Raw genomic sequence first — 12790 nt, forward strand, 5'->3', positions numbered from 1 at the left:
CTTTTACGTATTATTTTTTTTCAATCACTAATTTGTTTGACAGCATATGGTCCCACGAGTACAAAGTGGTACTGTGTTTTGTGTGATCCCGTTTTCAAACAATATTCGGCTTCAGGTTTTCAAATTGCTCCACATCAAATCCTTTGTAGGTCACTTAAACATCAGCATGCATCATCATACATCATGCATAATACATTCAGTCCAGCTCTATATGCTGCCTGCCACGCATCACAAGGGAGCTCGTTGGATTAACCCTTTCATGCAGAGCCTCTATGATAATGCTTGTTCCTGCCAAACTGGCAATGACCAAGTCTTTATCTGTCTTTACCTAAGACTCTCGGTAATGCCATGGCCATGTTGTTATGATGTATAGTGGAGTTTTTCAGGAAACAAGGTGTTGAATGACCAGCGACCCCATCGGCACTAAAAGGCTACAGATACGGTGTATGCCTACTGTACACATATTGTACACATAAAAGTAAGAATAGGATTTATTAGCAACTATCTCAAAAAGATAATATTACGCTGACCATGAAAAACCTAATCAGCTCAGGAAGAGATGTGAAGAAGGATTCCTGAGGTCTGAGGACAGCACAAATGTGATGGTGATGATGGTGTAGAGTCTGTCCGCACTCATCATGTATAATTCAGTCAGTTCAGTCCAGCTAGGTGCAGCACATCACATCACAGCACAGCACAGCACAGCACTATGTGTCCTCAAAGCCTCATCAGGAGAAAAAGAACCTGAGATTTGCTGAAGTCACACAGGCACACACGTGCGTCCACACACACGGACACACACACACACACACACCTCTTCATCCCTCATCTCTCCATCCCACATCCCTCCGTCCCCATCCTGTTTCATCAAGAAAGAACGCCCAGTCACCAAAGGTTTAAGTGGGACAGAGTCAGCGGCAGTTGAGATATCTCTGTCTGTGTGTTCCTTAACACCAATTATCTCAATTACCGTCAGCTCTTCATAATCGAAAACGTTAGACTCTTAAGATACTCTCTGGCATCATGACGTGACTAAGGAACTTTTTCAGTGGCACTGAAAACTGATACAGCCAGTTCCGGCTCATCAGCAAAAAAAATAAAGCTCACAGGAGGATCACATTCCATGTTTGTGCATCAAAGTACGATGGTGCGTGTGTGATGGAGAAGTGGGCTCACAGCGGATTACGCAAGGCCATAGAGAAAGAACACGGCGCAGTCCGTTAAAAGTTGAACATTCGAAGAACTTTGTCAGTGGGTCTAACTTAGCCATCCAATCAGAGAGAGGGACAATCATCCCAATACATCTCCAGTAGATGAGTGACTTTAATGTCCTCCTCCTCTTCCTCCTCCTCCTCCTCCTCCTCCTCCTCCTCCTCCTCCTCCTCCTCCTCCTCCTCTTCCTTCTCCAGTGCAGTTAGTATCTGCACCTCATTATTGGGTGACTGAGAAATAGTGTCACTTGCACAGTGAAGGCACGAGGGTGTTATATCGTAGCCAGGTCCACTGATAGCTGTGACTGGGCCCAGGGCCAAAATCATCTGAAAGGACCCCCATTTTGATGCATACAGGGTAATGGAGAGCCCTTTCTGGGCCCCTCCTCTACCAGGGCCCAGGACACCTGATTCGTTTGCTCTCCTCCACCTCTGTCGACAGGCCTGACTGTAGTCACCAATCAACCTAATCCATCTCTTGACTGACACCAATGATAATAATGTGTGATTGCTGGTGACTTCAGTGTCCTAAGCCTGTGCCAGGTCATTCAAAGAAGCAGAGACATGTGTATGAAAATGACTCATTAGTGTCCACATACATTTTAATTCAGCTTCAGGCTCTTATCAGTCAGAAAAGTCAGATGATACTATGTTACTTTTCCCAATAACCATGTGTGTGCATTTTGTTCTTTTGCTATGCTCAGAATTTTTCTATTAGCCAATCAAATCTATAATCTATTTTTCTATAAACTAATTTTAACAGCATGGTTTTGAAGCACCGTGTGGAGCAACAATTGTGGGGGAACATGCAGAACCTTACTGTTTCTGTACTTTCTGTGTGAATTTGTTTGTCTTTCTGTGATTTCCCCTTCGGTTTATCCTTTCTTATCTACTGATTCATCCACCTTTCTGTGCAGACATTCAGTGGGTGTGTGTGTGTGTGTATGAGAGATAGCATGTGTGAACGAGAGACGTGTGTGTGTGTGTGTGTGTGTGTGTGTGTGTGTGTGTGTGTGTGTGTGTGTGTGTGTGTGTGTGTGTGTGTGTGTGCGTGCGTGCGTGTGTGTGTTATCCAATTGAACCCTCACTCCACTGAGCCTTGTTGTTTTCTTTACTTGTATTGTTTACTAGTGCTGTTTATTAGCATTGTGTTCGACTACTTTTTTACAGGTTGTCGTTTATTTACTGTTGTTGTTTTTCCCTCTACAGGTGCCGGCCTGATGGGCTCCGCCCTCAAGCCGCATCCAGCCTTCCCATTGGCTACTCCACCTAGCCACCCCAACCAGTTCCTCCCCATGTCCCATCATGCACTGCTGCAGTCGCCCCTGTCGTCGGCGATGAACGGCAGCCCGGGCACCAGCCTGCTGGAGAGCAGTGCACTGTGGGATATGGCCTACGGCCCGCGGGCAGGAAGAGGCGGACAGCATGGTGACCTGTCCTCGGGATCCTCAGGGTACCAGTCAGGCACCAGCCACGCAGGTGTGTGTGTGTGTGTGTGTGTGTGTGTGTGTGTGTGTGTGTGTGTGTGTGTGTGTGTGTGTCTGTGTACTGTATTTGTCTTTTCATGTGTTCATTTGTGAATGTATGTTTGTGAGCATGTCTGTGTGTGAATGCATGTTTGTTGGCATATGTGAGTGCGTGTGCGCATTGCACAATGTGTATGTCTGTGTCTGTGTATAAGGGAACATTTACACACTACACACTACACATTCTTGACGTGGGTGCAATTTTGCCTTTGCGTGCATGTGTGCACATACAGTATGTGTGAGTAAGTATGTATGTACATCTGGTGTGCGCGTGTGCAAATTGATTCAGATTTACTAAGTTCCACACTGTTTGAATATGGCTTGTGTGTAACCACTGTACATGTGTGCATGTGTAGGCACAGAGTTGATGGAGGAGCACCTGAGGGAGATCCGGTGTCTGCGGAGGCGGCTGGAGGATTCCATCCAGACCAACGACCGGCTGAGACAGCAGCTGGAGGAGAGACTAGCCTCCACCGCCAGAGAAGGAGGTGGGTGGACACTCTCTCTCTCCATTTCCCTTACTGACTTACTTGATTTCTTTCTTTTCCTCTGCCTCTGGTTGTGCCTGTACATACACATAAGCACACACACACAGACCTCTATACTCTATTTTAGCTCTCCATCTCCTCAGCACTCCCTCTCTCCCTTCTTTCTCTGTCTCTCTCTCTCTCTCATACACACACGCACGTCCGCACGCAGGCACACACACACACAGGGGCGCCTGCAGACTTGACCAGTAAGGTACGCACCAACCCCCCCCCCCCCCCCCCCACCAAAAAAAAAACACCGGAGAAATGACAGCGGAGGAGGGAAAAACATAGGATTGGAGTATGTCTGGGGTGGTTTTCTTTATCAGTCGTCAATTTTTCTTATTGCTTTTAGGAAACAAGGTAACTTGTTGATGTTGACAAGGTGTTGGCCTATACGGTTTTGAAAACCTTTTGGCTATATTGGCGTTTCACTTCTTTGGGTGCAGCCATGCATACGCTTACTATTACTATTTTATTTTATTTTTTTAACTGCGACATTGAACTGCAGCGACTTCCCCGACTATGCTACTACGAAGGCCTGCATGCACTTGTGTTCTCTCTCGTGCATGGGGATGAAACAAGTAGGCTATGACGCCATATCATTAGATACAACTTTTCAAGCGTTATACTTTTCGACTCGGGTAGAAAGTTGGCGCAGAGGTGTCTGCTGCAGCATGATGAATGAAGTTCACGTCACAATGGCTGAGCTGGGACCATAAAAAGCCCGGGCACGTTGTGCAAGAAAAGGCAGAAAGCGACTCCATCAGCCTGTTAACCCACCGGGGAGTGCACTGAATGTTAGTCCAGGCTGATAACAAATGCGCAATAGAGACAGAGCACAAGAGAACCACCGACGCACTCGCACACAAATCGCAGAATGCTGTTCATGTCAGCAAACAGGAAAACGTGCACAATAAGCATTAGAAAACACCCAAACATGTCATCAAAACATGCAGAATTGCTTTAGAACTAATGCTTTCCCGAACATAATGTATTTGCACACATAGCTAACCAGCTGCAGTGCTGCCGTCCGAAGCTAGTAGGCTACAAAGCAAAGTTCCGTACCTCTCCTAAAACCGTCTCTGTAGAAAGCCACAATACACAGAACGGTAACCAAAATACTTTAAATATGACACCAGAAGCAAAGTACCCTATAATATTTGCCGCGGCGGGCTCAGTGATGAATGAAACAGCTTAGCCTACCTGTACTGCTACCATCCAATGCCTTCTTCCTAGCCCACATGACAACTGGATTTTGGCTACGATTGCAACTTGTCACTTTCAAGACATTAACTATTTGTTTTTTCTGCCATCAGCGACGCCACGACATAGGCTATGTGTTATTCCAAGGGGGAAATGGAGAGCTGTCTTTGCTAACTAGAACTACTAGATTTAAATTTGTGGGCTATGTCTGACTGGAGGTAGCCGCTCAAGTTAGAATTCCGCTGATGGAACTAGAACTTGTTACTGTATCTTTTTTTCAGGAGCGCGCGAGTTTTACGCACAGAAGCAAAAAGCAGGCTATCTGCCTTTGTAAATTAATGGTGCCCAACCATAGTCTCTGCTCTTTAATTTGCTTCATGCTGCTTCTTCTCATATAATATGTTGCATTGTCACAACATTCATAGAAGACACAATAGGCGTAATATTTATTAAAAAAAAAAAAAAAAAAAACTTCCTCCACTGGTGAAGGTACGCACAGTGCGTACGGCCGTACGGCTCCAGGCGCCCTTGCACACACACACACACACACACACACACACACACACACACACACACACACACACACACACACACACACACACACACACACACACACACACTCCTCTTCATCTCCTCACCTCACCTCTCTCTCGCCCTCTCCCCCATCAGGAGTGGCCCCCACCAACATCTACATCCAGGGGCTGGACTCTGTCAGTCAGCTGTCTGGCCAGATTAGGCAGCTGCAGGAAGAGAACCTGGCCCTCCAGGCACGCCTCGACCAGGCATCCAGAGGTGAGGGGCAACGCAGCACACACACACACACACACACATACAAATCACGCACGCACGCACACACACACACACACACACACACACACACACACACACACACATACAAATCACGCACGCACGCACGCACGCACACACACACACACACACACACACACACACACGCACGCACGCACGCGCGCACACGCACACACACACACACACAGAAACACTCACATATGTAAAGCACATGTATGCTGGCACCCCCACAAGTCGCTACACCTAACCGAAACTGACATGCAGACATACTGTAGTAGTACTTGATGTAATCTGCATTGAAATGGTGTGACCTGATATGTTCTACATATGCAGGAACATACACACAGGCATATATTTACATATCACCTCATGTATACACACACACACACACACACACACACAAGCAGTGTGTAATGTTTAGGTGCTGTACAGAGGGCGACTTTGAGTGTCATGAAAAGCGCTATATGAAACTTATGCATTATTATTAGTAGAGGGCAATCGAGAGGCGCATCATGCATGCATCCAGACAACACACACACACACACACACACAAGCAGTGTGTAATGTTGAGGTATTGTGCACAGAGGGCAGGCGAGAGGCGGAGCTGCTGCGCGAGTCGCTGGCCAGCGGGCGGAGTCGACTGAAGGAGGCGGAGATGGAGATGGAGAGGTGGGCGGAGCAATGCAAGCGGCTGCAGACGCAGGCCAGGGAGCACGCTCAGACCATCCAGCAACTCACGGAGGACAAGCAGGAGCGACAGGACCACGCCAGCAGGTGAGTGTGTGTATGTGTGTGAGAGTGTGTGTATGTGTGTGTGTGTACGTGTACGTAGTACTTAATATAAACTTTTTACATATGTGTGGGTGTGTGTGATTGTATGTGCATGTGTGTGTGCGTGCGTGCGTGTGTGTGTTTTTTTGTGTGTGTGTGTGTGTGTGCGCGTAGTACGTAGTGTTTCAATAAACCTTTTAGTGCACAAAAACTGTATGCCAGTGATTCTCAAACTGGTGGGCCCTGAAGGTATTCCAAGTGGGCCTTGAAATCATTTTCTGAAAAAACAATATCATACTTTTCTGTGAGTTGCAATTGATTTATTTGGATTTTATATGGGTTTTATTGTTTATTGGGTCAGAGGTGGGACCCGAACCTCTGTGAAAATTTCAATTGGGCCCCAAGTTGAAAAAGATTGGGGACCCCTGCTGTATGCTATTACTTCTGTCCTGGGGCCTCATGTACGAAGCTCACTTACGGACAAAAAAGCTACTTAAGTTGTTTTCCACGGCCACGGTCAGATGTACTAAAACAGACTAGACGTGGAAAACTGCGGATCTCCACGCGAATTTCAGGGCTGCTGTGGAAGTTTCCGTAAGCGTGGAAGTTGTCGTAAGTGGTGCATTGCGTCTTTTTGGCGGCACTCAGAGGCATGCAGCGCAACTACATGTGTTGTACGCGGTCGGAAATATTACAGAGATGCAGCCAGTTAAACGTGGATTTTAATGTTGAGGCGCGTGGTTTAAAAAATGAAGAAAACCACCTCAATCATATTATTGTTGAGGCAGCTGATTAAAATGAAACAGACTCATAAAACTATCCTGGAATGACAACGAAATTGGATGCCCATCAGCTGTAGAATATTATTTCAAGTATGAAATGCAGCTATTAAACATTGAATATTTTGATCTGCGTGTCTTCTCGCATTTGTTGGGAACGTCCTCACCGCAGTCTTTCTCTTTTAATAACACTAGGCCTACTGTAAAATTAGTCCATCCATTAACAGGTGATTTTATAGGCTAACTGAGTATTGGCTGCAAGTTATTCATAGGCCTACATGTGGCGTAGCCTACATGTGTCATCTTTCATATTTATAGGCCTACCCGACATAAATGTTTATTTCTCTGAAGCCTTGGCGACTGCCTCATCGCAATGTGTTTTGATTAAGCAATATGACCCGAGTGGGAGGGATGATGTGCACTGACATCCTCCCTGGTGTGGTTCGGCCATAGGCACACCAGGGAGGATGTCAGTGCACATCATCCCGACCACGAGGGTCATATTGCTTTTATACAATAGTTCAATTGCCAACAAAATACCAGAATAAATGTTCGAATTCATGTTTATTAGTTACCTTAATCATACTTTGTTTACCTGCTCCGCTAAGCAAAGTAGTTCCGAATTGATTGTATGGTTGCTATGCAATGACGACGAGCTGACAGCGCCAGTGCGCAAAGTTCCATGAAACGGTGTGAAGTGCATTTCTGTGTGCACTGCGACTGGGCTTCGCTTACTAAAATGATGCATGATAAATGAAAACACTGTGCAACTCCAACATTTTAGTTAGATGCCTATTTTATAAGCCTTTTGGCCGATATTGATTTTCACATTTTTGTGGACCGCAAACTTGCTGATAGCTGCGTAAAGACACCCCCCTCGTCTTTCCCTCTCCAGTGCCGCATGAGATCCGAGCGCTGTTCTCACACGCACAACCACACAAATCATTCCCTTGTAGGCCTATGATACCCCGATGTCTGCTAAAGTTTAGGCTACTGCAGGCTACAACTTTGTTGCTGAAACACTTCCTCATGCACACGTCTGATGTGGGTGCGAACCCGAGAAAGGGGTTCGCGTTATCCCTCCTAATAAACTAAAAGGCAACTCATTCCAGTTCCAAGCGGCCATGATTTTAAATTGCATGGCACACGGTATCTTGCTTCCAGATGCCCACTTTGTAGCCTACTAATTTGCACGTGGTGGACGGCAAGCTTTGCTGATAGCCTAGGCTATATTTTTAAGGGCATCTCTTCCTCGTCATTCCCTCTCCCGCAGCACAAATGCGATCCTATTGTAGCGGTTCTCATACACTGCAGGAGACTGACATAGCCTTTCTGTCTCTGTGTCAAAAAAGTGTCCGTTGTCCCGCATATCCCCCGTTTGAAACTATCTTAATATTTAAAGTAGGCTACATTTTAGATTGCCTTCAAAAGACTACGAAATAGCGGCCGCAGAGGTCTGCCAACTGCCCAGACAACTGCACTAGAATCAGATAACTTCTTTCCTCTCTGCCAGAATCCAGCTACCAACTGGGATAGCCTACGCTCTCTGTCATGCGGGCGTGCGTGCTCCCAACTTAGTCCAGCATAGAACAATGGAATAGAATGAGAGTTCAAAATACGCGGCCCTGGTTACACTCACTTTCTCCGCAGTAGACTAAGAGATAGAAGGATGGCGAGTTCAAAATGCGCGGCCCTGGTTACATTCTATCCACGGCGGAGTGATTATTAGGTGTGATGAGTCTCCGAGGATGATGTCTACCTAGACATCATCCTCCTTACCGACGCGTAGAATGCCAGTAGAACGCGTCTCATCCAATCAGATATCGCAAAATAAATTGACCGGATCTAACTATTGTATAATGCCTTGTAAATATTGTAATAATTGCCCGTTTTAGGGCCAACCCAGAGGAATCATAAACACGCCACACACCAGAACTGAAGGAAAATAGACATCTTTATTTAAGTTCATAAAGGGACGCATAAAATTCGGTCGGTCAGACTGGTGCGTAAAGAAGGGTGAACCGGCGGAGGGAATACAACCCTCCCAAAATGTGCAACTCAGCAAATGTTAAGGCAATAAGGCAACGCACTTTAGTTATCCACTACACTGCAAGCAATACATATGGCAATAATCATTGCATCACAATCAGAGGGTTCACTAGACTACCTATGTCACAGCACGCTACTCAGTGAATACACAGCACCCGTAGGTTACGAATAATCATTGCATCACAGTGAGGTTTCACTACTAGACTACTCATGTCACAGCACACTACACTCAGTGAATACACCGCACCCGTAGGTTACGAATAATCATTGCATCACAGTGAGGTTTCACTACTAGACTACTCATGTCACAGCACACTACACTCAGTGAATACACAGCACACGTAGGTTACGAATAATCATTGCATCACAGTGTTCACTAGACTACTCATGTCACAGCACACTACATTCCGTGAACACACAGCACCCACAAGTTAGGCTATATAGTCCTCCCACCGACCCCTCATTCAATTACAGCAACAGACCAACCTTCCCAGATAAAACTACACACTCACTAACACGCGCTCACACATACACACATACACACACACACGTTAGGTAAGGTTAAAACAGACTGGGACTTCCCTGCCTCTCCAAGACCCTCCCCTGGGGTCCGGTAGTCCTCGGCTCGGCGGCAAGAGTTCAGGAGCAGGTAGCCATAAGCAGAGTCCAGGGCCCGGTAGCAGCACAGAGCAGGGGCAGGTAGCAGCACAGAGTTCAGTGGCGCGTAGCCAGCACAGAGTTCAGAGGCGGTTAGCCAGCAGCAGCCACCGGCAGGAAACGCAGAGTCTTTGAGCTAGCTCTCGCTAGCAGTCAGCCAAAGTAACACGGCGTGCTAGCAGAGTTCACATGGGAACGCCAGGCACAGCGGTGGACCTAACCAATACAAGGACAGCCTTACACTATTGTTTCCCCCCATACACTATCTTCACCGGCGGTGATCCTAATGACCGCGACCGGCACCAAACGTTCCCCACATTTGTCCAACCGCTCGCCCCGGCGTCCATTTCCCTCTGCCATGCCACCCATGTCTCATATCGCCTCACATGCAGGTGAGCACAATCAGTGCCACGCAGCCAATTAGGCGTCATTTGTTCAATTAGTTCGGTGACCCAACAATCTCAGCCATTCACCACACTTCCCCCTCCCAAAGCGCAAAGACTCGTCCCCGAGTCAGTCTCCCAGGTCAAAATCTGTGGTCCATGCAGGAGGTCTTCTATCCCGTTGTGGGCGACCCAGCCCACGGCCTGGGGCTGGAAGTGGGTCACGTGACCCCCCACCGATCTCCATGGCCGAGACTTCAGAACTTGGATAGGGCCGTGGCCCCCCATCCATCAGTTGGGGACCCCCAGCTCGCCAAGCCGGAGCAGGACGTCCTCCAGGCACACACTGGGCACCCCCGGCGTGTCGATCTGGAGCAGGGCGTTCCCCAGACGATGACCGGGCACCTCCGGCATGTCGATCTGGAGCAGGGCGTTCCCCAGACGATGGCGGGGCACCCCCGGCATGTCGATCTGGAGCAGGGCGTTCCCCAGACGATGACGGGTCACCTCCGGCGTGTCGATCTGGAGCAGGGCGTTCCCCAGACGATGGCGGGGCACCTCCGGCGTGTCGATCTGGAGCAGGACGTTCAGCAGACGATGAATGGGCACCCCCGGCGTGTCGATCTGGAGCAGGACGTTCCCCAGACGATGACTGGGCACTTGGGGATTGGCGCGGAGCAGGTCCCTGACCCGTGCTGGCCACCGGTGGCGTGTCGGATGACTGAGTCGAAGGCACATCACTCAGGTTAGGGCTCCCCGACAGCCGATCTCTCTCCAACCCGTCACCCCTGGAGGAGGTCCGGTCGGTGGACGGCCTTTCTGTTAGGGCACCAGCTGGGCTCCCTGTGGCGGACATATGCACAAAAGGCTTTAATCGGTTAAAATGCACCACAGTTTCGGGACCCCCTTCAGGCACACACACTTTATAAAGCAAATCAGAGATCACTTCCAACACCTTAAATGGCCCTTTGTAGCGTCTCTGCAATTTTGGACAACGGCCCCGCTTTCTGACTTTGTTGTGAACCCACACCAGCTCCCCAACACTGTAGTACTGGTGGTTGACTTTGAAATCATAAGCATGCTTCTGTTGAGCAGATGCCCTTTCCTGGTGCCTCTTAACTGCCCCCACCACAGTAGATAAGGTATCCGTGAGTGCTGTCACGTAATCGGACACGGCAGAGAACCTCTCCTGATGCCCCATGTCCCACATCACATCTACTGGTAGAACGATTTCTTGCCCAAATAAAACCTTATAGGGGGTAAAACCGGTAGATGCATGAACACTACTCCGGTAAGCCATGAGGACATATGGTAAGAGAACATCCCAGTTAGATTGATTATCTTCTACAAAAAGGGCCAACATGGATAACAGAGTACGGTTAAATCTCTCCACCATCCCATTGGACTCGGGATGATAGGGAGATGTTCGTGTCTTATGTATATTGAGCAGTTGGCACATCTCTTTAAACAACTTAGATTCAAAATTTCTCCCTTGGTCTGAGTGGAGAGTGCGTGGAGCTCCAAACCGGCAAACCCACTGCTCTACCAAGATTTTAGCCAGTGACTCAGCCTCTTGGTTAGGTAGAGCGTACGCCTCTGTCCATTTAGAAAAATAATCACCCACCACCAAGATGTACTTATTTTTAAGAGGCGTTTCAGGCAAAGGGCCCAAAATATCCACTGCCAGACGTTCCATGGGCCGAGATACTACAGAGGGGTTTAGGGGGGCTCTAGGCTGGGGTCCATGAGTCTTACGTGACCCACAATCAAGACATTTTCTACAAAACTGGCGTACATCCCCGAACCACCCAGGCCAAAAGAAACGATCTTTGACTTTAGCCTGTAATTTTTGAATCCCCAAGTGCCCCCCTGTCGGAGAGCTGTACAGCATCTGTAATGCAGGAGTCACTAAACTTTTAGGGAGAACCACCTGAGTACCTTGAGCTGCATCAGAATAGCTTGGCGGCACGCGCACCAACCGCTGATCCTGAACCTGAAGCTGCTCCCAAAAAGGCTGGTATTTCTTCAGTTCAGGGTACTGTTGCCATATCTCCTCCCCGACTCTTGGGTTTTGCATTAAACTACAGATTAGACTAATCTCAGAGTCCTTCTTTTGTGCTTGGCCAATGTCATCTGTCAAATTGCTCTCGATTCCCCTCGTTTGGTTTTGGGCTTCAAGGTGGACTGCCCTAATGGTAGACGACGGCCCCACTTCGTCTAAAAAGTTAACAGGGGAGTTTACCGCAGCACTGTCATTCACTGCAAGGGGCCGTATCCGAGACACGGCATCCGCATTCGTATGCAATTTACCTGGCCGGTGGATGATTTTGTATTGGAAGGCAGCTAGTTGCTCCACCCACCGAGCCAATTGCCCTTCAAGACCCTGAAAATTGTGTAGCCATCTCAATGAACTGTGATCGGTGCGCAAAATGAACTCTTTACCCAATAAATAATGTTTAAAATGTTTCGTAAAATACACCATACTCAACAGTTCTTTCTTTGTAGCTGCATATCTCCTCTCCTCTTTTGTCAATGCCCTGCTCGCATAAGCCACCACCCTCTCCATACCACCCTCTCCCTCTTGAGCCAACACTGCCCCAATCCCAAAGTCACTTGCATCCGTATCTAGAATAAAGGGTTTTTGAGGGTCAGGGTAAGCCAAAACGGGTGCAGTAATTAAACAGGTTTTTAGCTGTCTGAAAGCCTCGCCACAGGATTCATCCCACTTAAACTTGCGCCCCTTTTCAGTCAACTGGTGTAATGGTTTGGCTATATCGGCGAAGCCCCTGATGAAACGGCGATAGTAAGAAGCCAACCCCAGGAAACTTCTCACCTCTGTTTGGTTCTCAGGGGTTGGCCAACCTCTTACCGCCT

At 48.0% G+C, this 12790-nt stretch overlaps 1 protein-coding gene across 7 annotated transcripts in view; it reads left to right on the forward strand.

Annotated features, from left to right (window-relative positions):
• Window positions 1-12790, forward strand: part of pde4dip (phosphodiesterase 4D interacting protein) — a 151938-nt gene that overhangs the window by 124604 nt on the left and 14544 nt on the right. For all 7 annotated transcript variants that reach the window (XM_063201281.1, XM_063201282.1, XM_063201283.1 and 4 more), the window contains 4 exons: window positions 2421-2690; window positions 3094-3225; window positions 5140-5262; window positions 5862-6051. In XM_063201281.1, the coding sequence (XP_063057351.1) occupies window positions 2421-2690; window positions 3094-3225; window positions 5140-5262; window positions 5862-6051 (715 nt within the window). The remainder of the gene's footprint in view (window positions 1-2420; window positions 2691-3093; window positions 3226-5139; window positions 5263-5861; window positions 6052-12790) is intronic.

This window comes from Engraulis encrasicolus, chromosome 6, assembly GCF_034702125.1.
Source record: "Engraulis encrasicolus isolate BLACKSEA-1 chromosome 6, IST_EnEncr_1.0, whole genome shotgun sequence".
Taxonomy (NCBI): domain Eukaryota; kingdom Metazoa; phylum Chordata; class Actinopteri; order Clupeiformes; family Engraulidae; genus Engraulis; species Engraulis encrasicolus.